The following is a 27,161-nucleotide window of genomic DNA, read 5'->3' on the forward strand; positions in this document are numbered from 1 at the left end:
TTCAATGGCGGTTTCCCGCCTCTGTCGTCTTCTCCGCCTAATGGCGGCTTTCCGCGTTTCTTCCTGGTGGAAGGGGTACGCTTTCCCCACAGCGGACAGGTTCAGCCGCTGGGCTGGCTCTCGCACAGCTCCCCTTACTCGGCTCTGTCTTTTCCTCCCGCCCGCACGGCTCTACCGGCGCTGGGTACACCCCGTTAACGGAGGACAGTTCAGCCGCTGGACTGGCTCTCGCGCAGTCTCTCTCTCCGTACCCGGCTCGGTCGCTCTCTCCCCCGCACGTTCGGTTCTACCGGCTCTGGGTACCCCGTTGGTGGAGAACAGTTCAGCCGCTGGACTGGCTCTCGCGCAGTCTCTCTCCCCTTGTTCGGCTGTGTCTCTCTCCCACTCCCGCACGTTCGGTTCTACCGGCTCTGGGTACCCCGTTGGTGGAGAACAGTTCAGCCGCTGGGCTGGCTCTCGCGCAGCCTCCTTTGCTCGGCTCTGCCTCTCCCACACGCTCGGTTTCAGCGCTCCGCGGCTTCGTCGCCGCCCGGATCTTTCCCGCCGATCGCGGTCCGGCTGTCACCCGACGCCGTTGGACCCGACTTCTGACCGGCTCAGCTCCCCCTCGACCGAGGTCGAGTGCTCTGCCTTTATCCTCCGGATACTTCTACACCTTCCCCTACTCACAGTCTCTTCGGCCGCCTTGTTCCCTGCTGATCGGCTCACTCCGCACCGTGGTAGAAGGGTAGTCAGTGCCTGTTGCAGATGGAAGCTTTTGTTGCTAAAGTCTTCCACCTTTCTCCTGCTGCAGCCTCGTGTTTTCTCCCAGCAGAACGACGAGGGCGGTTGCCTCTCTTCGACGCTCTTCTTGCTTTGGTAGTCTTGCCGCAGGGTACGATCGGACTCGTCGCCACTGTAAAGTCTGTGGGTTGTACGATTAATAACGACACAGACTTCAGGAGTAACAAACAAACAGGTCTTTACTATTCAGAGGTCAGGGCGAATCTGCCCCAGTTATCCTGCCACAACACTTATATACTGGTGTGGTCACTGTCAGTATTACAGTATACAGAAGCCAAACAAATAGTGCCACACCTAAAGTAGTTCTCTTAAAGGTGAACGGTTACATTCAATAGTTCCCTTAAAGGTAGACGGGTACATACACTACACCTAGCACAAAGGAAGATAGTTGTTGGAGGCCAATCATCTCAACCCCAGGACATCGCTGCAGGAATTCCTCAGGGCAGTGTCCTCGGCCCAACCATCTTCAGCTGCTTCATCAATGGCCTTCCCTCCATCATAAGGTCAGAAATGGGGATGTTCACTGATGATTGCACAGTGTTCAGCGCCATTCACAACTCCTCAGATAATGAAGCAGTCCATGCCCACATGCAGCAAGACCTGGAGGACATTCAGGTTTGTGCTGATAAGTGGCAAGTAACATTCACACCACACAACTGCCAGGCAATGACTATCTCCAACAAGAGAGCGTCTAACCACTGTCCCTTGACATTCAATGGCATTACCATCACCGAATCCTCAAACATCAACATCCTGGGGGGGTCACCATTGAGCAGAAACTTAAGTGGACCAGCCACATAAATACTATGGCTACAAGACCTGGTCAGTGGCTGGGTATTCTGCGGCGAGTGTCTCACCTTCTGACCCCCCAAAGCCTTTCCACCATTTAAAAGGCACAAGTCAGGAGTGTAATGGAATACTCTCCACTTGCCTGGATGAGTGCAGCTCCAACACCAAAGAAGCTCGACACCATTCAGGACAAAGCAGCCCGCTTGATTGGCACCCCATCCACCACCTTAAACATTCACTCCCTCCATCACCAGCACACTGTGGCTGCAGTATGTGCCATCTACAAGTTGCACTGCAGCAAATCGCCAAGGCTTCTTCGACAGCACCTCCCAAACCCACGACCTTTTCCACCTAGAAGGACAAGCGCAGCAGGCGCATAGGAACACCATCACCTCCAAGTTCCCCTCCAAGTCACACACCATCCTGACTTAGAAGTATATCGCCGTTCTTTCATCGCTACTGGATCAAAATCCTGGAACTCCCTCCCTAACAGCACCATAGGAGTACCTTCACCACGTGGACTGCAGCAGTTCAAGGCGGCAGCTCACCACCACCTTCTCAAGGGCAATTAGGGATAGGCAATAAATGCTGGCCTTGCCAGCGAAGCCCACATCCCAGAAATGAATTAAAAAAAATCTGATCATAACTGTATGTTCGCTCATTGTGAAATAAAGCAGCTTAACAAAACCTTTATGAAAGGTCATCGACCTGAAACGTTAACTCTGTTTCTATCTCCACAGATGCTGTCTAACCTACTGAATATTTCCAGCATTTTCTGTTTTTATTTCAGATTTCCAGCATCCGCAGTATTTTGCTTTTGTATTAACAAAACCTTTGTTCTGTCCACCAGAAAAATTGAAGAAAATATACGGGCAAAAAAAACCAAATATCGGATTCGGCTCATAAGGGGGTACTATTGTTGCATCCACTTTACACTATCATACAAGCAGATATAGGCCGCAGATACCACAGAAGGTATCTATGGGAGACGTAACTGTAACAGAAAAAGTGCATATACTGTAGTGCTAGAGAACAGCCCTTACCTTTAACCCGTTTTGTGGATTCATCAGAAAATTTCGACCAATGTCATCAAACATTATTGTATTTTTTCTAGCGTAGAACTCTGGAAATTTATCCCATATGACTCCCAGTGGCTTGACCTGTGAACAATAGCCTTTGTGAAATATCATCCAAGAACATTCAAATTGTAGCCGAGGGGGGTTGGGGAGGGCAAGCAGGGAGGAGAAAGATCTTAACTAAAACAGCTATTGTACTTGGGCCATCAATACCGATAACAAACCTATCTTATGTAAAGGAGCTTCCAGAGCTTTTAGTTTCACCTGCACATAAAGGGACATCAGTCTAGTTTTTTTTTAAATGAGCTGAATGGGTGAAATGTGTCTGGATCCATCTCAAGCCCCTTCCTACTGGCCGTAGGCCCACAGCATAAAACTGCTTATAATTCAGCACTAATTAGCAATGTCACACAGTGAAGCCACAGTATAGCTAGTATTGGAAATATAAAAAAGTGCCACAACTGGTATAGCGAGGATGCTGAGACACTTTGTTGGGGGAAAGAGTACAGGGTGCTTTACTCTGCATCTAACCCTACTATACTTGATCTGGGAGTGCTTATTAAGACAGTATAGAGGGAGCTTTACTCTGCATCAACCCCTGCTACACTTGATCTGGAAGTGCTTGCTAAGGCAGTATAGAAGGAGCTTTACTCTGCATCGATTTTATGCTGTATCTGACCAGGGAATGCTTGTTCAAAAACAAACACGGAGTTTTACACTGCATCTAACTTGCGTAGTACCGTGGAGTGTTTCACGGGACAGTGTAGAGGGAACTTTACTCTCTATCTAACCCATGTTGTACCTGACCTGGGAGTACATGGCACTGACACCAGGTGCCTGAAACAGAAAGTATTCCATTCTCCAGCACCAACATCCTTCATCTTGAGCACAAATTTCACAGAAAAAAAGTTTTAAGAAATGAATCTTTGATCAAATACCAATAAAACGCTCTTTAACTGTCTGACTGGTCTAATTCTTTGTAGGTACTTGTACTTAAATACAAAAAAAATCATTTACGCTTAAAAAACTACTTTTGCACTCACCTCCACCACTCCTCTCTTCGGTGTATGTACTGTGATCATAGCTGCACTGTCCAACATGAAGGTTATCTTGTAGTTAGCGTGTGTTGTAACTCCTAGTTCCTGAAAGAATGAGAAGAGAAAAATGTACACAATGCTCAGCAAACAAAAGTACTTTAAAAAAAACACACACAAAGCACAATGCAAACACCGGAATAAAATTCTGAATATTTTTCTTCTCCTGAAAAAAATCCAGATGGGAAAAAAAATGGGTGCCCTGCTCCAGCCCTGGACATGCCCAGTAACTCCCAGCAGTGTTCCATGACGTTACTTTACAGTAGGAAAATAATTCCATTCACATCGTGCCGTTTATCAAAACGTCTTAGAAAGTGCTTCACACCGGTGAGGTACAGTGACTGTTGCACTGGCAAACACAAATGCGGAATTTGTCTGCACGAGATAAAACAAAATTCCATTCTGATTGCCACTGATACAATTCAAAAATGTGCCGTGGAATTTATCTAAAAAAAAAGAGGCTGTAACAAAAGAATTATTTTGTTGCTTATTTATTTCTTCTCTGCAACAAGTTAAGATATACTTTTTTTTAATAAAGCCAAAAAAAGGCAAACAGAGTATCAAATTGTGTTAACTCTTGACACTGGCACGATAGTCCTTTGCTACTTGGTGGTAAAGTTAGAAAACATTGTGCAGCGTAAATGATGCAAGTGGGAAACAGTCACCTCAGTTTTGAGGCAGAATTTTAATTTTAATCATTCCCAGGTGCCCATTATTTTTATGTATCTAGAATACATTAAAACTTTTACACATACATGCATTTTCTGTACTTACAAGGTGGTCATGTCACACTTAGTCCAGCATGCCCGAGTATTAAGTTTATAGTTGCCATATGCTTACATCCTACTTACTTTTCAGTCCTCCCAGCTCCCGAACGCAAGAGGTAGGTGACATTCAGCTTCCTAGCACCATCCTCTATGTTGCTTTGAATTATTCGTTCACTAGTCCAGTAGCACAACAACTACACTACCATACCCCCTGGCTGCAGAACGCAATGGTGTCAGATCCCATTACATAGGATCCTATGTAATCTCACACCACTTGAGTGGAATTCCTGTGCGGTGCCCAGCCAAGTTTAAGGAATGCTCAGGCACTTTATAAACTTAATCAGTTTACTGGATAGAAGCAAATTGCAACCAAGCAACATAACTGGAACTTTGTTGGTTCTACTCTGCAATATAACCGCAGCTCAAGTCTGACCTGTTGCTCTGCTGGTTGTAAGGATTCGCTTTTCCCCCCCCAACCTTTCAAACCAAGTATTATGGTGCACAACAGCTGGGACTCAAGTCAGATGATGCCCGATGCTTAGGTCTGTGATGGAAGCTCTCAGAGTAGGGCAGTACGTTACTAGGGAAGGGTACTGCACTTGATTTTACAAATTGGCAGGCACAAATAGTCTTGTAATATCCATTCATTAAATATTTAACTGCACAGAATATCCACTGGTACTTTGTCTCAGTGAATTATAATATTAAGGGAACTCCTACCTAAACATGATTGGGGGTGGGTAATCTTGGTTAAGCGAAACAAGTAACAAATCATCCTCAAAATTTCCAAGAATTTGAATAAATGATCATTTTCAGCAGTGGAAAGAACAATGGTTTCTGTAAAAATCATGCTCCTCTCCCTCCCTGCACCCTCAAGGTGTTGAAATTCAGGCTCATTCCACCATCACCTACACTAACTCAATCTGTCCTAGAACCTCAAAACTCTTCGCCTCCTCCACATGCCCAATAACTCCCAGCAAGGTTCCACTGTGTTGCCATAAGTTAACCAAGCCTTCTACAGCCTAAGGTTGGGAACGACTTCAGCTTTGGGCAGGTCAAACCACAGCACAACACCATTCCACCAATTAAAAGAACTCGAGAAAAATTCTTCAGCTCATAAGTCATTGCAATTTAAATTTGCATCGTGTCACGCTTATGAAGTGCGCACACACAAGCCAGACGTTGCAGGTCAGTGAAATTATAGCATGATTATAGCGACAAACGGTACGTGACACACAATGGATTGTCCAAAGCAGCTTTGGGATAGTGAACTATTATAAGGTCACTCTTATGAACAAGGTACAGGCAGCTCAGGTCATATTCTGGGACAGCAGCAACACGTTCACAGCACAAGATCTAGCTACAGACCTCATTTATTCAGCTTAGTTCGTCAGGTGGGAATCGAACTGGTGGATTCAATCAGGGATGACACGGTGCCAGTTCTATGGGGGGCTCCAAAGCCCTTTGAAGGGGGTTTCCTGAGTGCCTCCAATAGCAAGGGCTGCTGCTGGCACTTTCCCCATCGTTGGCCCGTACGGACCTGCCACACAACCCCTGCCCGACACTGGGGGGAGGGTCCACCCGGAATGGGCAAGTTAGAAGCCCAACTGCACTTGCACAAGATTGGCTCTGAAGTTGCAGCTGCGACTCCCGGCCAACTGCACACGCAATTGTTCCACTGTTGCCGAATCCATCCCGGAACATAAATGAAGCGGCATCTACCACCAGGATACCGGGACGGTGAATGAATCGATGCCACAGTGTAAATGGGGTGTCAGTCCCTGCGACACCTGTCTCAGCTGAGAGTGCTTGAAAAGAATAATGGGAGCGATCCCCTCAGATATTCTTTGAAAAACTGAATGCAACATAGAAACAACAAAAAAAAAATCACCAACACACCGAACACTGGGACTATATCGATGCCCTCAGCACAATATAGATACCTACCATTGACACTGGCTTGTACCATATCTGCCCGAGGAGTGCTTTATACTGTCACTGGATATATAAAGTAAAATAAAACAATTCGAACAGTGTCACCTTTAACCATAATGCGCAACAAAACAAAATGACACTCAGACACAACTTACTTTCATTTTTACTTCAATCCACTTCATGCTGGTAGCAGCTGTGTATAAAATTTAGAGAAACGATGTGAGTCTTGACATATTATAACAATCCCAAAGCCAAACAGAATCAAACTAAACGACAACAGCTGTGGAGAGAGAAATAGTCAACGTTTCAGGTCGAAACCCTTCGTCAGGACCCTGAAACGTTGACTCTATTTCTCTCTCCATGGATGTTGCCTGGCCTGCTGAGTTTTTCCAGCATTTTCTGTTGTTATTTCGGATTTCCAGCACCCGCAGTATTTTGTTATCGTAAATGACAACAGCTACTGTGTCACTGACCTTTTGATAGTACTGAATTAAATTAGCCACTCGTGAAATTTACTTTGAAATCTTTTCCAAAAACAAAGGCTAGTGATTGTCACAGCAAGTGATTTACTTTCGCTCAGACACCATCATTCTCACTGCCTCCGAGACTTTTTAATGTAAAAGTGTGGGACTCGAGCAAGCGAATCATACTGCACGAGTGTAGAAGTTCGTGGGTCGGTACGCAACGGTGTGGGATCACCGTCACCAGGGATTGCAGTGGTTCAAAAAAATGGCCACCGCCACTTTATCAGGAAAATAGCGTTAGCACCAATGCTCCAGTTAAGCTGCGAGACCGCTTGCCGGCTTCACAATGGAAAAACCGCACATGCGTGGAAATTTGAATGGGCTGCACAGCTCATTAAAGGGGCCGCGCACCCAAAAAAATTAGCGGGAACATTGGCTAGCACCATTTATTATCCCAGTCCCAGAGGGGATTATGAGTGCCAGTTTCTGCCTAGATCTGAATTACAAATCAATGGCCTTAATTGACAGATCAAGTCAAAGACTTTATTTAAAAAATATTTTTTTTCTTTTTTAAATAAAGAGCATTATAATTTCAGGAATAACAATTTCTGGAACTCTACAATATTTTGATAATTATACAGCAATGCTTTAAAAAAATTACAAATAAAAAATGCAGAAAAGAAAGTATACACAAAACTGACTCTCTCAGATCGTTCTTGTTGTACAATACTGAAAAGACAGACATTTTCCTGCGTCTCCCCTCAAGTAGAGGCGGTGCATCATCCAATGTCTCTGGCATTTCGCCCGGCTTCTTTTCAAGCATGCAGTGAAGTGGGGCCAAGTATATTTTAGCACAGAATACGCTATCTGCTGCACACTTCCCTCTTTCGCTGTTCTTGCAGAGCGTTAGGAAACTAATCAGATCAATCTCTTCCGCCTCATTACTTACACCATATAACAATGTCATAATCTTCGTATGCAGCTGTGAGGAACTCATGCAGGTACGGCCTCATTAGTTCAAGTCCGCTTTCAGCGCAGGATCTGTGGTCTTAAATCAAAATGAACAAAGTCAGCAGACCTCAAAGCACTAGGATTTAAGAACGAAAGAACTTGCATTTATATAAACGCCTTTCACAACCTCAGGACGTCCCAAAGCGCTTCACAGCCAAAAGCTTCACTTTTGAAGTGTAGTCACTGTTGTGATGTGGGAAACGTGACAGAGAATTTGTGCACAGCAAGCTCCCACAAAGAGCAATGAAATAATTGACCAGATAATTTGTTTTGCTAATGTGGGCCGAGATATAAATATTGGCTCAGGACACCAGAGAAAACTTATCCGCTCTTCTTCAAATATGCCATGTGATTTTTTAATGTCCACTTGAGAGGGCAGACGGGGGCCTCGGTTGAACGTCTCATCCGAAAGACGACACCTCCGACTTTGCAGCACTCCCTCAGTGCTGCACTGTGGGACTTGAACCCACAATTACATAATCTAGTTAAAGTTAAAGTTCTCAGATGTTAACTGCAATGCAACCTTACAGCTTTTATTAAATACTTCCAATGTAAAGTAGTATCACAGTATCTGGGACCTAGGATTGAATCTAGCCCAGAGTGATGGAATTAAGTCTCTTTCTATTCTGCATTGCATCCTAAATTACAGGAGTTTGGGAAATCTCAACCAGGTTGCTAAGTGTCCACAACACAAAACCACCCCAAAGTTAACACTTGTGTGACAAATGCTAAGGGAGCTTCATCTGGCCCAGTGCAATGCTAAGTACTGCAAGGGCCCAACAGGTTAAAAATCTCCCTGCAATCGCATCTCAATGAGCAAACAAAATTCATAAAATATGCAGGAAGAAATGTCATAAAAGCAAAAACAAGTTGCTGTAGAAGATTACACAAATTTCCATTGTTACAAAAGGACTTGCAAATATATAGAGAGCTTTATCATGCATCTCGCCCAGAGCACTAGAACTTCCTGCTGCTCTTCAAACAGTGCCAGAGTCTTTACTGCTCAACTGAGCTACCAGCAACAAGCTCCGTTTAGTGTCAAAGAATATCAGCACTAGAGTATCATCCTGGATCATGCACTCAAGTAATGGAGTGGGGCTCAAGCCCACAACCATCTGACTCAGTGGCAAGAGTACGAATCCTCTGGTACATCACCTACAAGTGTTTCAGTTAAGCACAGACAATGGGGGTCAGCAGACTATTTAACTGTACAATACATTATTTCAGAGATCAATCCTGTCCACCGACATCCACTTGCTTTCCACCAGTATTCACTGAATGGCGATCAGGAGCCGGACCCACAGCTGGGTTGTTACGCCACCCTCTCTGACACACCCGATGAGCCATGCCGACCAGGAAGATACCCAGCCTCTTAATTATCTGACCTCAGGCAAGGTGGCAGTGGAGATGCTCGGCTGTGCTTAGTGTTGCCAGGCAAGGAAAGGGAATAATGATAATTTTTAAAACCTGCCAGAGTTCCTGCTTCACATCGCTAGGCAGAGTCTGGAGAGAAATATGCACGTGGACAGCTGGTGAAAACAGGTGCCCCTCCCCTCCATTTCCAAACTGAACCTATTGCTGGCATGAAGAATGGCCACTTGATCAACCTGGTCTCCTGGGCTGATTTTGATTGAGGAGTTTTCCAGCATTTTTCTCCCCTTATTGGCCCTGGGCATTTTGCCTCTCTCAGGAGATTACATGAATACGGAATGGGACGGGAGGAGGAAGTGTCTAGTCGTAATGCACAAGCCATCACGAGTGTAGGGCAGGCTTGATGGCCAGATGGGCTTTTCTTGCTCATCATTTTCGGATGCTTGTAGGAGATGCCAGAGAGTCATTGTAGCTCATGGCAAAGTGCACTGACGTAAGTTACTGTCTTCAGGTGAGAAGCGGTTAAGATGAGGAAACTGAATGAAGTAAAATCTTGAAGAACCATTTTTAATATTTCTGCAACCACTTAAAATGGCCACACTGTGAGGAGAAAATGGGACAGAGAGCAAAGCCTCAGTCAATGAAATGCCTGCTACTTTGTATTAACACTTGGAGAACCAGATGCCAGAAGATTACAAGTTAAATACAACAAATCAATGTCCTGGTCTAACTTTAATTTCTGAACATTCATCATTAGAAATTTACAGATATTACATGAAAGGTTATACATGCTTCTTGAAAGCTGGAAAAGTCTCACTGCTGAAATGATCAGTCAGCTTAATTTCCACTTCAAGCCTCGGCGGTAAGTTAATTTACAGTCAGTGTACCATTTTTAAAGTGGGTAAGTGCACTTACCAAATAACGTGTAGTCGACATCTAAAACTAGCAGCTTTTTCCCTTCCCGAGGTTGGTTTAGCATCTCTACTTTGTAATCTTTTACTCTGCGTGCGATTTTGGCCAAGTTCTCTTCCCTAGCATAACATAAATGAGATTAATTACTGCTAATCCCACCAAAAGCCACAGGATGCTGCCAGTATGTTTATTATACATAATCTCCTGCTTAATTGGGGTTTATATGGTTAAGTAACCTAAAGGAATAGGATCTCTTAATATCTCCCTTCACCAGAGCCTCTGGTCTAGACTAATTACAAACAGAAACAGCAGAATCCAGTGATTTTTATATCCAAGTTGTCTGGGGAACTGGATGGTGGTGGGTTACACTGCTGCCCTGTCACGTCTGGGTTCAAATCCAGTCTAGAGTGATGGGACAAGTTTGGACAGCCTCAATCCAGATCCAAGCGGGCATCTGCCCACAGCACAAAGATGCCTCGAATCTGGCACTCACTGGCAAGTACACACAGAGGCGGGCATCGGAAATGGCCAAACGAAGAATAACTTGTGCATTAGGGTTATTTTTTCTTGAGTTGGCCCAAGGCACATTGTTGTGGTAGCGCATGGAGCATACATAATTTGACTGGTAAACTTCAGATCAACGTAAAAATAAATAGGGGCTAACGATTTTGTTTAAGTGGTTAGCACTGTTGCCTCACAGCGCCAGGGACCCGGGTTTGAATCCGGCCTCGGGTGACTGTCTGTGTGGAGTTTGCACATTCTCCCCGTGTTTGCGTGGGTTTTCTCCGGGTGCTCCGGTTTCCTCCCACAGTCCAAAGATGTGCGGGTTAGGTTGATTGGCTATGATAAATTGACCCTTAGTGTTAGGGGGATTAAATACGTGGGGGTTACGGGGATAGGGTGGGATATGTGTCGGTGCAGGCTCGATGGGCCGAAATGGCCTCTATCTGCACTGTGGGGTTTCTGTGATTCTGTGAAATAGCAAGAGGTCCCCCCACCCCTCCTCAAAGCCAACATAACCTATAATGCGTGTGTGTCCATTTAGCAGATAATGGCTTTCGCTGGATTTCTTTTTTTAAAAACTCTATGCCCATCTGAAAGAAAGCATCTAGCACTTAAGATTCCTAGTAATTCAACGTCATCATTTTCTTTAAACATTTAAATAGGAAACATTGATCTTATTAGTATGCTGGTATCGATACACCATCGGAAAAATGGCACTTAAATCAATACACTTTGCTGCTGGTGTGCTCTGCGTCTTATGCAATAACTTTAATTCATCATCTTAAACTGTCCGCACCACTACTGACGCCAGTGCCAAGCTACAACCTTCAGGACTTCACTCGAGTGATAGTGCATAGTATAAAATGCTCTCTCCAGACATGACAAAGTTTGGAAGGGCAGAATCTGTAACTGTACTGTTGTGTATTTTCTACCGTTCAAGTGGATACTGTATATATATTGCACACATTCACCATTACACTTGCCAGGATGGGACCATCGCCCACACAAGTTCATAAAAATGCAGTACCTGTTCTCCACTTCTATAACGTCCTCCTCAATATCAAAGTCATTGATGACATCGTCATTGTCGGGGGGCGGCGCCAGTACTTCCTCCTGAATTTGGGGGGGGGCGGGGGGAGGAAATAAACGTATATTTAAACAGGCAAACGCATGTTAAGGATTATACTCTAACTCTAGATTATTCCAGATTAGTAACTTTCATGGGGGTGTCCCAACTTCCCCTCCTTCACAACGTGTCTAATCCTCGCCTTGAGATCTAGGTAAGCTTTCAGTAACATGTCCGGAGTAACAAGCAGTAAACCCTGCCGGGTAATTACTTTCAACCTACTGGAATTTATCCTGGAAATTGGAAATAAAAACAGAAAATGCTGGAAAACAATCAGTGGGTCAGGCAGCATCAATGGGGAGAGAAACAGAGTTAACGTTTCAGGTTGATGAAAGGTTCTGAAGCGTCAACTCTATCGTTCACAACAGTTTTTATTCCAAACACTACATTTTTGCCACATTCCCTTTAGCTGATTAGCCCAACACTCACTGACTCGGCTCACACGAGGACCGACACCTGGGCAGGGTGCCCAGCGCCTTCAGGGGAGATAATACAACCAAAAAAAGAGAGAAACACAGGCATCATCGAACAGGAATGTATTACTCACAAAGAAAATCCAATGTAAGTTCCTGACAGAAGGGGCTGCGCAGACTGTTAACAAAGCAGTAAATCAGCATAATCATATTAATACACAAAGCATCTGAGTGTTGGGCCGCAGGTTCTTACAAACAGTTCCCCACGTGGAAAGTCCTGACCTCTGAGGTGCCCTCGGGGAGGACACCAGGCAGAAGTAGGACTCATCCCCTGCAGGGAGGGGAATGTGAAAAAAAGCCCAGCATCTGAACAATCCCAGGCTGCTGTCTCTTTGCTGGCTGGGATCTGACAACTGATTTCTGCTTATAAGAACATAAGAAATAGGAGCAGGAGTAGGCCAATCGGCCCCTCGAGCCTGCTCCGCCATTCAATAAGATCATGGCTGATCTGATCCTAACCGCCAATCTACTATCACAGAACTATCTCCTGAATCTAACAGAATTAGACACACGAAAAAGGAGCAGGATCAGGCTACACGGCCCCTGGGCCCGCTCCGCTACCCACAGGGCCATGTCCGATCCGAACCAAGACTCATGTCCAAATTCCTGCCCGCTCCCCGTAACCCTTAATTCCCTTTACTTCTAGGAAACTGTCTATTTCTGTTTTAAATTTATGTAATGATGTAGCTTCTACAGCTTTTTGGGGCAGCATATTCCATGGACCTACCACCCTCTGAGTGAAGTAGTTCCTCCTCATCTCAGTTTTGAAAGAGCAGCCCCTTATTCTAAGACTATGCCCCCTAGTTCTAGTTTCACCCATCATCGGGAACATCCTCCCTGCATCCACCCGATCCAGCCCCTTCACAATCTTATATGTTTCAATAAGATCGCCTCTCATTCTTCTGAACTCCAATGAGTAGAGTCCCAATCTACTCAACCTCTCCTCACATGTCCATCCCCTCATCCCCGGGATTAACCGAGTGAACCTTCTTTGTACTGACTCGAGAGCAAGTATGTCTTTTCTTAAGTATGGACACCAAAACTGTATGCAGTATTCCAGGTGCGGTCTCACCAATACCTTGTACAACTGAAGCAATACCTCCCTATTTTTATATTCTATCCCCTTAGCAATGAAAGCCAACATTCCATTGGCCTTCTTAATCACTTGCTGTACCTGCATACTAACCTTTTGAGTTTCGTGCACCAGGACCCCCAGATCCCTTTGTACTTCAGTACTTTCCAGTTTCTTGCCATTAAGATAATAATTTGCTCTATGATTTTTCCTGCCAAAGTGCATAACCTCACACTTTCCAGTATTGTATTCCATCTGCCAAATCTCTGCCCATTTACTTAGCCTGTCTATGTCCCCTTGCAGGTTTTTTATGTCCTCCTCACTCACTACTTTCCCTCCCATCTTAGTATCATCTGCAAACTTTGATATGTTACACTCGGTCCCCTCCTCCAAATCGTTAATATAGATAGTAAAGAGTTGGGGACCCAGCACTGACCCCTGCGGAACACCACTAGTTACTGATTGCCAGTCTGAGAATGAACCATTTATCCCAACTCTCTGCCTTCTGTTAGATAGCCAATTCTCTATCCATGCCAGAATATTACCCCCAATCCCGTGACTTTTTATCTTAAGCAATAATCTTGTGTGGCACCTTGTCAAATGCCTTTTGGAAGTCTAAATACACTACGTCCATTGGTTCCCCTTTATCCACCCTATATGTTACTTCCTCAAAGAACTCCAGCAAATTTGTCAAACATGACTTCCCCTTCATAAAACCATGCTGACTTTGTCCTATTAAATTATGATTATCCAAATGTCCTGTTACTGTCTCCTTAATAATGGACTCCAACATTTTACCTACCACAGATGTTAGGCTAACCGGTCTATAGTTTCCAGCCTTCTGTCTACTGCCCTTTTTAAGTAAGGGTGTTACATTAGCAGTTTTCCAGTCTGCCGGGACCTTTGCTGAGTCCAGGGAGTTTTGGAAAATTATTACCAATGCATCCACAATCCCTACCGCCACTTCCCTCAAGACCCTAGGATGTAAGCCATCAGGTCCAGGTGATTTATCCGCCTTGAGTCCCATTATTTTACCGAGTACCACTTCCTTAGTGATTTTGATCGTGTTTAGCTCCTCCCCCCCATAGCCCCGTTTGTCCAGTGTTGGGATATTCTTAGTGTCCTCTACTGTAAAGACTGATACAAAACACTCATTCAGTGTTTACCCATTCAGCCAGGCCATAGTGCACAACAGGGTCTCCGACAGCTCGGTTGCAACGCCTCCGACGGCAGAAAAGGCCGTCAACGTTCACTAATTTGACTCGCACATGAAAAGCCTAAAAAAAAAGCCACGTTTCCCCTGGTGACTCCACTGGTGTAGACCTTACCAGGTGTGTAACAGATGACATGGCCCCATGTGCTATCCCCAATCTGTGCCGAATTTGCTCATCTCACCCAGGCAGGATTTGGGGTACTACCTTTGCACCCCTGCGTAAGGAGCAGAATCAGCCAGCATTCCTACTCTCGTTGGCTATTTAATGACTCCAACTGGAAAGTGCGCATTTATGGATCTCGGGGACGGAAACAGAAAATTAGAGAAAGTTACAACACAGAAACGGGCCACTCAGAATCACACAACACAGAAGGGGGGACATTCAGCCCATCATGTCTGCGCCAGCTCATTCAAAGAGCTATCCAATTAGACTTTGCTGGATTTCCACATCTGTAGCAAATGTCTCTACTTTGAGACACTCCAGCTCAGGGTTGTTGAGCTGGAATGCGAGTTAGAGACAGTCCGACACACAAGGCAGGGGGAGGATTATCGGAATAGTTTTCTCTAGAATACAATCATACCTCAGAGAAAAGGGGGATGGGTGAGAGAAGCAGAATAGAAACATGGTAGTTACAGGGGATTCAATAAGTAGGAGGATAGATAGCATCCTCTGCAGTCACGAACAAGAGTCCCGAAGGGTGTGTTGCCTACCTGGTGCCAGAGTAAGAGATATCATAATATGCAGCTGGAAAGGGAGGGGAAAGATCCAGTTGGCGTGATTCATGTTGGGACAAATGACATCGGAAAGAACAGGGTGGAGGTCCCGCTGAGGGAATATCAGTAGCTGGGAGCTAAATTAAAAAGCAGGACCTTGAGGATAATAATCTCAGGATTATTACCTGAGCCACGTACAAACTGGCATAGGGACAAACAGATTAGGAAAGTAAACACGTGGCTGAAGGATTATTGTTGGAAAGAGGGGTTCCATTGCATGGGACACTGGCACCAGTACTGGGAAAGGAAGGAGCTGTATCACTGCAACGGGCTGAACCTGAACCAAGCTGGGACCAAGGTCCTAGCTGAAAGGATAAATAGGGATGTCGAAAGGGCTACAAACCAATAAGGGTGGGTGGGGGTGGGGAGGGGAGAGCTTAGGCAGAAATAAAAATAAAAGTGAAAATAGCCTAAAGAAAAAGGGATGAAAGCAAAGTCCAGATCATCAAAAGTGTTAAAGGCAAGATGAATACTTCAGGTTCAGAAAAAGAATATAGAAAATAACAAAATAACTGATCAATCTTCAACAGTAATGAAAAACAAGGAGCATGACAAGTTAAAATGTATGAGCAAAACAGCAACAGGGCAGTGCAAGGTAGGGTCGGTTCTATCATGCAAATAATAAAAGAGTTCTATACATTAATGCATGTAGTAAAAGGAATGAAAAGTAAATAAGGAGTGCAAATTCAGTTTAAAGGGTATGACGTAGTGGCTATCATGGAGACCTGGCCACAAGTTGGGCATGACTGGGTGATAAATAGACCACCAGATAAAACTACCGATCAACAGTGGGAGGTGTTCAAAGGTCTCTAGCAACGATAGTGAAATTGGAAAAGAGTAGCAATGTTGACAAAGGACACTATTACAGCATTAGAACGAGGGGATATCAGTATGGGTGACCAGACAGTACAAACTCTCTAGGTAGAATTGAGGAATAGAAAAAGATGCAAGACTTTGGTAGGAGTAGTCTGCAGGCCTCCTGATAGCAGTGATAAAGTAGCAGGATGCATAAACATGGAGATCAGAGAATCTTGTTGCAAAAACAGAGTGGTTATAATGGGAGACTTTAATTTTTACATAGACTGGGAGAAGCAAAACAGCTCGAATTCCAAAAACAGCAAATTTCTTAATTGTATTCAAAACAATTTTCTGAAACAATAGGTTCTTGAACCAACAAGAGAACAGGCCATATTAGATTTAGTGATGAGTAATGAGCCTGAATTAGTCAACAATCTAATGGTAATGGAAAATCTATCTAATAGTGACCAGAACATGATTGAAACCGATTAGATTTGAAAGGTAGAAGGGCGAGTCACAAACTAAGGTTTAAAATTAGGTAATTTTCCGAGGTAGAAATTGACCACCGTACACTGGGCAGAATTAACAGATAAAACTACAGATGAATAGTGGGAGGTGTTCAAAGAAGAATTTGGCAGAATACAAGACCTGTACAAACCTCTAAAGGGCAAGAGCTCTACTTGTGTAATTAAACAACCTTGGTCAATGAGAGAAGTGAGAGAGATAGTATAAAACTACAAGAAAGAGTTTGTATGAATGCAAAGAATAGTGGAGATCCCGTCGATTGGGAGAGATATAAATAACAGCAAAGGGATACAAAGAAAGTAGTAAGAGCTGCTAAAAGGGAACACGAGGAAAAACTTGCGAGGGATATCAAGGACAACACTAAAGATTTTTGCAAGTATATTAAAAGAGGGTGGCTAAGAGTAATGTGGGCCCCTTAAAGACAGACACAGGCATTATTGTAATTGAAAATCAGAAACTGGCAGACTGCATAAACACTTTGCATCAGTCTTCACAGTACAGGAGGAGGATAAATTACCAGAGACATGAGGAAAAATAAAATTAAATCAAGGGGAGGGACTTAATACAAGTTTAAAAAATGGTAATGAAGAAAATAACCAGCCTGCAGATAGGCAAATCTCCAGGACTTGATGGTTTCCATCTCAGGGAATTAAAAGTAGGTGAAGAAATTGCAGATGCTCCAGTCATGATCTTCCAAAACTCTCGATTCAGAAATTGTCCCCTTGGTTTGGAAAGTTGCCAATGTCATTCCATTATTTAAGGAGGATAGGAGAAATAAACCAGGAAATTATAGGCCTATTAGTCCAATGTCTGTTGTGGGGAAGTTACTAGAATCTGTTATTAGGGACAGGGTGACTGAGCACTTGGCAAATATGAACTGATCAGAAAGCCAGCATGTATTTGTAAAGGGTGAGTCATCTCTAACAAATCTAGTTGAATTTTTTGAGGAGGTCACAAATGTGGTAGATAAGGGAGTGTCTATTGATGTTATTTATTTGGACTTCCAGAAGGTATTTAATAAGGTTCTGCATAAGAGGCTTAACAAAAATGAGAGCGCATGGAATTAGAGGCAACCTTTGACATGGGTAGGGAATTGGTTAGGAGGTAGGAGACAGAGAGTAGGGATAAAGGGTCTGTACTCAAATTGACAGGATGTGGAGTCCCCCAGGGATCTGTACTGCGGTCTCAGCTTTTCATTGTATGTATAAATGACTTAGATGAGGGAATAGAGAGGCGTATATCCACGTTTGCTGATGACACCAAGTTAGATGGCGCAGCAAATAGTGTAGATGGGAGCAGTAAGTTACAATGGTAACATTGATAGATTAAGTGAGTGGGCAAAACTGTGGCAGATGGAGTTCAATGTGGGGAAGTGTGAGGTCATCCACTTTGGACCTAAGAAAGTTAGATCAGAGTATTTGGTGAAAAGCTAGGAACTGTGGATGAACAGAGATTTAGGGATCCAAATACAGAAATCATTAAAAGCCGGTAATTTCCAGCAACATGAACCACATTACTCTTAACTCTCCTATCATTGGCCAAAGGAACCGACTTTCATTGGCATCAGCTCCCAGCTAATGCTTTCTCATCGGTTACTGTTGAAGCTGTCCCTGTCATCCAGTGGGCAACTTTGGTCCCAACACGCAGCAGCTGCCACCCCGCCCCCACCCCTCAAACCCACCCTCACTAAACCTCTCCTTGGGGCCTGAGCCATGGCCCCAGCGTGCACCATCCATCCAGACGCTGTCAGAGTGAAAAGACCGACCTCTCTGCAGCGACTTCCGGGTTTCTTCGCTGAAGAATGTGCCAGCTGGCATTCAACATCCACAGAAAATGGTGCAAAACTAAGGTTCTGTTTTAAATGTTTAAAGATTCTGATACGGAAAGAAATGAGTTACAGCCAGTGCTGGAACTATGCAGCAGATTTGGTGATTCTTGGGTAAAGAAAAGGCAGATTAATATTTCAGACTGAAACCCAGAATGAGTTCTCACAAAACACATCCAGCCAAAGCATTAATCGAACTTTTCCTTTACCAGAACCTGCAAGACCTATTGCGTACGTGCAGAAAATGAATTCATAATTTCTGATTTCCGACATATCCATCATTTTTTAAACAAACAATGTATACATTAGTCACTACTGATTTTGCTAGTCAATTGTGTTTGGAAATCTGATCCCTACCAGGCACTCCTCCCTACTGCCCATCATCATAATCTTAGTATTTGGTTTCAGTTTAAGCACGCCCAGCTTAACGTCATCTTCTGCAGCTTTACCTGTAAACAGAGAGAAGAGGAATCAGCTCAGATTTATTACAAAGCTAACGATTAACAAAATGGAGCATTCTTGACTTTATCTGCACTGCTATGGTTATTGATCTTCTGAGCTTTTCGTGGATGTTCCTCCTGAATGCCAAACATGCCATCCTGCATGGTTGTGTCAGTGGGCTTCTCATACAGCCTCCTACTCCAGCTGAATCTTTCCCAATGCCTCAGTACTGTGGAACAGTTCGCTTCCCCCTTTCTCCTATAATCTGCGGGCTGTTAAAACGTAAACTTGGTGTCGTCCAATTACAACTTAATCACATCTCTCGTATTCTTATTTTTGTGTTCATCCAAGTGCCCGATGGTAATGTTAGGTACAGGATCAATGCATAATAAACTCCCTCTATGCTGCCTCAACAAGGTACCTTACCCCCAATCTCCATGCTTGATATCTTCTTTGAGCGAGACGACCAATTCACTTAAAGTGTCAAATTAGGAACAGTTCTCTATGGTGAGCCCATTCGAATGAGACCGAGAAAGCTAATTTCACATAGAACCATTACAGTCAGTCAGAGGAGAATTGCACTCCATTAGCCTGGGCTGGATTTGAAACTAATAGGTAAAAAGACAGTGTCTAACCCACTATGCCAGCCACTTCCTACCCTCCTGCTCTTTTCAAATCTTGACGCTGTTAAGCAGCACAAGTTTGGCCCTTCCGCTGCTTTGGCCAATTAAACGCAATTTCTGAATGACAAAGGGTGCCCTATTATTCCAAATGAATAGCGCAGAGAGCTGAAGGCACTGCATGCTCGTGGGACGCAGCAATTGATCAGTTGGCAGTTTTTGAGCTGCAACCTTTAGGAGACGTCTTCAGAAATGAAGAATGGAAGAACCACCATTACTAATGGGATTGAATCTCCATTGGGTAAGGATGTGGGGGGAGAAGCTGGCAGAAAATGAAGAGGGAAAAAATGTCTGAAATTCTGTGCTATTGCTGGAGTGTCCAATTGTCTTTGTGAGCCACTCAGGGCCACCACATATAAAGCTTAAAGCCCATTAATTGTATATACTTCAAGCTGTGGATACAAACTGATCTTGGTGTTCTGATTTAAGATTTATCCACCAACAAAGCAACAAAAAGAAAATCCATTTCCAAACATCCAGATCAATAAAATTCAAATTGGACAAACCAGCAAGTAAGAAACATAAGCGCAAATAGGACTGGGTTGTCTGGGGTTTGTGAGCCACACATAGCTCATGATCTAGAGTTTGTGCACTGCTGTGCTATTGTAACACAATTTCAACTGAACCACTGGTCACGTTTTGGAATCTTTTGACCATTTTTCCACAGAAAGGTTTTTTGGGGAAAAAAAAATACCTTTAAATGTTGTGTTTTATAGCATAGTGCATTCACTCAAGATTAAAAAAAGGCTCTGAGACAACTGTTAGTTAACATGCTAATGAGCTAGCTTTGATGTTATTTCTCTATAGACTGTGAATAATAAGCAACTTGTTAGTTTGTCTCTGTAATTGCCATGGCCTCATACCCATTGCGTTGGAGCCACGGTTCCCAGGTACTAAACAGGGGATCTGGCAGACCTTTCCTTTCTGACTGTGAATAGCAAGAATCAAAACGGAGACACAGGCAGGCAATCAGGTTTTTGAAACAGAATGGTACAAGGCAGCCAGGCAAAGGTTGGAAGAAGCTTGGGATGTAGGAGAGCAATCAGAAATCATTTTATTTTAAGTCAAGCCGGATTACATGTTGATGTGGGGGGAGCGTAGTGTATCCATTCTTTGGTATTATTATGCAAAGACAAGTTGTAATGATCGAATTAAGTGAGTCTGATCATAATTGTTGAATTAAATATGAGTTTGTGATCATAAGTGCTGTGCCGTATGCTTGTCTTGCTGTGAAATAAAGCAGCTTATTGATTCGTATCAGATCTCACCTCACCAACTGTTCAGAGGGATTGAAGAGGTAAATGTGCAAAAGACACGATTATCTAGTGCAGGTCACAAGAGGGTCAAAATATCGTGCATGAGCCAACTCTCAAAAGTAAGACGCTCAGACCGTTCAAGGGAGCACTGGCGCCACTGAACTCGAAAAGATATCTAAAACACATCTTGATTTGTAGTATCACGACTTTACTCTGCAACTCATACTTCACAGCACATTACAGACAAATAGCGAACAGTATTGGAATAAGCGGATATACTTTATCAAAGGGCAACCCCAACATAAATTACGTTTCATTCACAGCCATTGATTAGAACTCAATTCAATATCAAATGCTCTCCAATTATTATTGTTTTAATAAAAAGACTCAATACCTCTGAAAATTGAATTATTTCACACTGACCATCTCACAAAAAGGTTTTATTGTCTGCTGACTTTGTTATTTATGTTTTTGCAGTCCTTTGTCTCACATTCCCTGCAACTGTTTGCCCCTTTCACTCTGCAGCAGTGCATCCCAATGTATTCCCAACTCGAACTGGAACAAACCCAGGTTAGGCTCAGGAAACATGTTAAAAGCTGTATTCACACAACATTTGCATTCCACCCGAACTGAATCCAGCTGCACTTGCAGATAAACGTGAGCAAACACTACCTTTGATTTTCAGGCCGAGTAATTTCTGGCGTTCCGGCAGCACCCCGGTTAGAGTTTTAATCGTCTCCTTCAAGTCCAGCACAGTGTCCTCTTCTGTCAGTTTTGTGACTGGATATTCCTGCCCACTCCACTTTATTATAATTGATACGGACATCCTCACAGGTAAGGTTAAGCTTTACTCTAGAATGAATACAAAAAAATATTAATTTGTGAGCATCAAAATTAACATTCGTTCTAAATTCTGAAAGACTATTATGCCATAAAAACAAAAACGAGCTGTTCAAAGAAAATATATAATAGAACTTCGAATATCTGGAAGTAGTTTTGTGGAGCCAGGGCCTGGTTTTACATAAACCAACCAAATACTGCCGAGTGTTTCTAATGTTTCATGGACTCTGGATAAGTGGATGCCTTGTACTTCTGGGTCCGTTCCATAAAAATTTAATCTTAAACCAAAATATAGTAGATGTCCACTGTAAAAATAAATCTGGTACCAATAAAAGTGACATGAAGCTGTCGGAATTATGTAAAAACCCAACTGGTTCACTAATATCCTTTAGAGATGGAAACCTGCCATTATTACCCGGTGACTCCAGTCCCACACCAATGTGGTTGACCATGAACTACACTCCGAAGTGACCTAGCAAGCCACTCGGTTATATCAAACTACTACAAAGCAACACAGAGAGCACCTTCACATACGGACTGCAGCGGTTCAAAAAGTCCCACCACCACCTTCTCAAGGGCAACTACGGATGGACAGTAAGTGCCAGCAACGCCTACATCCCAAAAATGTGTTTCTTTTTAAATTAAGGATTGCCATTCACACACCTTAGTACTCAATGTTTCTCATTCTGAAATGATCGCAGAATCAAGTGAAAACTAATCATTTTTAACTACTGATAATGGAATTATACACAGAGTCCCTTTGAAAAATGAGAATTCTAGGCCCGTAGACCAAGTTAACAGGAAAAGGATTCTTTCACAATATTGTCACTAGGTTCATTTAGCATACTCCAATACACAATTGGGGGGGGGGGGGTAGAAATTGTTTCAATACTGTGCCATATTTAATTCATTGCCTCAAACCGATCCCGCCACTACCACAAGTGACAGCCCTGTAATCACCAGGTCTTATACGTACACAGTAAAACCTCGGTAGATAATGGAAACCAGCAGATAATCGAGAGTCCCAATTTTAATCCAACACAGATGGTACGGTACCACTTTTGGGACAAAGAATCAAGCAGTGCAACGCGTTAAGCGCATTTAATCTTTCTTGGGCTGTGTGGTTCATTCATGACAGGCAGGACGGTGGTGTCAGCAGGCTGTGCAATGAGGCTATGCTTTGTGAAAATTCTGCTATTTGAACAGGAGGGTGGGTAAGTGGAGAAACAACTGGCTTTATCCAAACGCTCTCTTCAGATGCAGACCAAGTTAGGGAAGACGATTCTACAATTGCACCACCTGCTATTTTTCTCAGTTCAAGTAGCAAAATAGCACACACAAACCATCCCATCTTACTGAATTTCCAGTGATTTCCCATCACATCAATGGCGAGATGAGAAGTTAAAGACCATTTGCTTTTGGAGCTTGCAAAAGAATCTAAGCACCAATTAATTGTCTTCCTGCTGCACTTTGAAGTTATACGGTTCTGGTTTCATCAAAGCGGAGCTACTTTTGGAACACTAGGTAGTATTTGTACTAACGGAGCACATGATGCAGCTTCGCGTCACATTGATGCTCCAGTTGCAGTGTAATTCTGGAATCTGTAACGGTGTTAGCCGTGGCTCAGTGGGTAGCACTCTTGCCTGAGTCAGAAGGTTGTAGGTTCAAGTCCCACTCCAGAGACTTGAGCACAAAAATCTAGGCTGGCACTTCCAGTGCAGTACTGAGGGAGTGCTGCACTGCCGGAGGTGCCATCTTTCGGATGAGCATTAAACCAAGACCTCCCCTTCTATTTCGAAGAAGAACAGGGGAGTTATCCCGTGTCCTGGCCAGTATGTATCCCTCAATCAACATCACTGAATAAACAGATTATCTGGTTGTTATCACATTGCTGTTTGTGGGACCTTGCTGTGTGCAAATTGGCTGCTGCGTTTTCCTACATTACAGCAGCAACTACAATTCAAAAAAATACTTCATTGGCTGTAAAGCACTTTGGGACGTCCTGAGGTTGTGAAAGATGCTATATAAATGCAAGTCTTTCTTCTCTGAACCCAATCTAACTTCAGTGGAGTGAGGCTCACTGGACGAGGGCACCTAACTTCGCTTTGCTTGGAGTCAGGGCCATGCCTGACTGGATTCACAATGCAACTTCTCAATTTGAAACTTGAAGCTGCAGTGTGCTCAAATGTACATTGTACAACTGTACAGAAAACTTAGCTTCCCTCGCATTCAGAAACATGACTCAAATTGGAGCCACGAGAAATTGGATCTACTTAAAAGTCAATGCTCCACAATTATGGTGGAGCTTGACTTGAATTGTCAGAAGCTACCATAGCTCAATCATTCACATCCATGTCCAGGGTCTCCAGCTTTTCCCACACAGGGAATAGGGATTATATATTTCAAAACTATTTAAACATGTTTTAACACTTACTTATAAACATATACTGAGACACACTAATCAGGGAGGTCCCTGGTCTGTGTCGAGTAGCTCCTTTTAGTCAGGCTAACACTGGGTGTTACAATTGCACCTCAGGACTTGACAGGGAGGGGGTGGGGGAGGAATATAACATAAGAAATAGGAACAGGAGTAGGCGATTCGGCCCTTCGAGCCTGCTCAGCCATTCAATAATAGCTGATCTTCTACTCAACTCTACCTTCTCACACTATCCCTTGATCCCTTTAGTATCCAAAAAATCTAATAAGAACACAAGGGAGAAAAATAAAATCACCGTCCAGCGGCCCTGCTGTGAAATTCATGGCTGTGGCTGGTGGGCGAGGCCAGACTGGGTTTGTGCATGACACATCCTACAGTTGTAAGACTTGCCAACACGCTCTGCACTGGCTCATATGTGAAGAATAGTCACCCAGGAGAGGAGGGAAGAGGCATACTGGTAGAATCTGCAGTGTGCCTTAAAATAAGCCACTCAAGATACACTGCAATGATTCACCTCCCAACAAAGTCAAGCTGCATATGGTGAACCAGAATCTCATTGCCTACCCTGTACATTCATAGCACCGAGGCTTGTAAGTCTGCACATGCACAAACGCTGATTCACTGCTCTACTGGAAGATTACACTGAACCATCCAAGTTTACAAAACTGAAGGAGGCCATTTGGCCCAATGTACTGGTGCCAGCTCTTTGCCAGAACAATCCAAAACAAATCCCACTGCCCTCCTCTCTCCCTGTAGTCCTGTATCATTCTCTGTCAAATGTTTCGCGATTTTTCCTTTTAGAGGTGCAATGGGGTCTGCTTCAACTATTCCCTGTGGCAATGCATTCCATGCTCCAACAGTTCTGCATAAATTCCTCCCAGCCTCACTCTTGCAGCACCAATTTTAAATTGATGACCCCGCAGTACTCATTCCTCAGCCTGAGAAACCAGCCTTTTCTTATTCACTATCAAAACTCATCTTAATTTTATAAACCTGTTAAATCTCATCTTAGCTGCCTCTAATCAGTATCTCGTACCTATCTTCATAACTATAGTTTCTTTTCCCTGCTTTTACCCTGGTGAAGCAACACTGTGGCTCTCTATGGCATTTATAATCTTTCTATAATGGGGTGCCCAAAACTGCACATAGTTTTCTAACTGTGGCCAAACCATTTCCTTACAAAATTTGCAATTATTCCTTTATTCTTGCGTTCTACACCACTATTAATAAAACACAAAATGCTACTGTCTTTTAAAAAAAAAGCTTCATCTACCTGCACTTTCAGGAAATTATATAGTTGAGCTCCCATGTCTTTCTGTTCTTTAACTTCTGTTCAAAAATAAACAGGTCAATTTGCTTCAATAGGTTTATAACCTGCTTCGCCCTTTGTGATTGCAATTGTTAAGAGAAGAGCAGACAGATAAATCAGTATGAGAGAAAAGATGTGTGTTAAGAGACAGGGTCCTTAATCTTCTCATCTTTCTTTCAGATGCTGATTTGCCTCTTGCGAGTTTCCAGTACTTTCTGATTCTATTTCGCTTCTGACACTTCCTTGTTGTTAACAGCACTTGGACAGGGGAAACACCAGGAACATGCAGAGGAGCGTTACTCATCTACAGTGACATTCATAAAATCTTACAGCACAGACGGAGGCCATTCAAACCACCGTGCCTGTTATCCAATTAGTACCACTCCCCTGCTCTTTCTCCATAGCCCTGTAATGTTCACCCATGTTCCGGTTTAAATCTGTATCCCTAGTTCGATGTATAAATATGAATGAATCTTTGCACATGGGGAGGAGGAAATAAACCCAGCATCACACATTTAAACTAATTAACTATCTCACTCTACATCACCACAAATCACACTCCTTACATTAAAACCTTTATGAAATTCAGTAACATAAACTTGGGAGAAGGTAAAATAACAAAAATAAAAATCCAAAAGCTGGCTGGGCAAAAAAAACCAGAAAGAAGCGAGGAGGAAAAAATCCACTCACCCAGAGCCTCAAACTCAAGGTCTTGGTGGACTTTCTGTTTGAAATTATAAAAAGGACGCACCCTTTGGAGAAGGTCAAGAGAGAATCCATCCCACTCGGAGTTTGGGAATTTATTTCAGAGTAAAAAGGGAGAGGATGGGAATAAATGTTGCTTTCTGTTTAAAAAGGTGCGCACGTCTTAAAGCATGCAACAGAGGTGGGATGGGAAAATAAAACTGCAGTGGAGAATAAATCAAATGGATTAATAAAATCAGCGGGAGAGCAATTCGAATAAATCAAAAGGGAAAATGAATCATAAACTCTGTTGAAAAGCCCCGGTTTGAAGCGCTCAATGAGAGGAGATGAAGCCGAGATGCCAGTCACCGGTTCGGGTTTAATCCGCGGCTCCCCAACTCCACTCTCCCCAACCCCTGTTTCTTTCATTATATTTATAATTAATATTCTTATTCTGATTTTATCTCATTCCCGGGTTTTTCTTACCGTCTGCGTGTCCGCCGGAAGTTCCGTCTGTCTCAACCGTTCCCTCCCCGGCACCGTTTCCGCCGTCCCACCACCGGCCTCCGAGTCCGTCCCTCCACAGCGTCCCCCCCGCCGCCCCACTCACTGGCTGCTCCGCCCTAGGCTCGATCTTAAGGTTCCGCCAGTGAAGGCAACCTTTCCCAATCCAAAGAAAACCCTTCACCCCATCTATTCTGGTCTCTTGCTTATTTCGCAACAAACAAGAGAAAGCTGCGAATCTTGGAAATCTGACATTCAAAAGAGGGGAAAAAAAAGGTGCGAGAAATGCACAGCAGGCCCAGCGGCAAAACTGTAAAGAAAAAGATAGGTTAATGTTTGAGCTGCCCAACAGTCACCAACAACAAAACAAACTTTCGCAAGTGTCGTGTATTGATTGCGAGTTTGACACCAGTCAATACGGTAATGTAATGTGCATTGCATTATGGGAATTACCCGGGAAAACGGCAGTCGGCCATTTTGCGCAATAAAGTGAACATC

General features: G+C 43.6%; 1 protein-coding gene across 2 annotated transcripts in view; it reads right to left on the reverse strand.

The window, feature by feature from the left end:
* ublcp1 (ubiquitin-like domain containing CTD phosphatase 1) overlaps positions 1–26,753 on the reverse strand; it is a 38,806-nt gene extending 12,053 nt beyond the window's left edge. Inside the window, exons 1-9 of one of the 2 annotated variants that reach the window (XM_085995113.1) lie at positions 26,646–26,753; positions 21,562–21,741; positions 18,870–18,961; positions 11,734–11,819; positions 10,206–10,321; positions 7,858–7,956; positions 6,600–6,637; positions 3,692–3,790; positions 2,616–2,732 (exon numbers count right to left, since the gene is read on the reverse strand). In XM_085995113.1, coding sequence (XP_085851239.1) covers positions 2,616–2,732; positions 3,692–3,790; positions 6,600–6,637; positions 7,858–7,956; positions 10,206–10,321; positions 11,734–11,819; positions 18,870–18,961; positions 21,562–21,715 — 801 coding nt within the window. In that variant the 5' untranslated portion in view covers positions 21,716–21,741; positions 26,646–26,753. Of the gene's footprint in view, positions 1–2,615; positions 2,733–3,691; positions 3,791–6,599; positions 6,638–7,857; positions 7,957–10,205; positions 10,322–11,733; positions 11,820–18,869; positions 18,962–21,561; positions 21,742–26,165; positions 26,561–26,645 lie in introns of those variants that run through there. The other variant, XM_085995114.1, reaches the window with a different exon arrangement.
* Between the last annotated feature and the right edge of the window lie 408 nt (positions 26,754–27,161).

The sequence above is a fragment of the Somniosus microcephalus genome, chromosome 8, assembly GCF_052327205.1.
Source record: "Somniosus microcephalus isolate GS21.2 chromosome 8, FLI_Smic_1.0, whole genome shotgun sequence".
Taxonomy (NCBI): domain Eukaryota; kingdom Metazoa; phylum Chordata; class Chondrichthyes; order Squaliformes; family Somniosidae; genus Somniosus; species Somniosus microcephalus.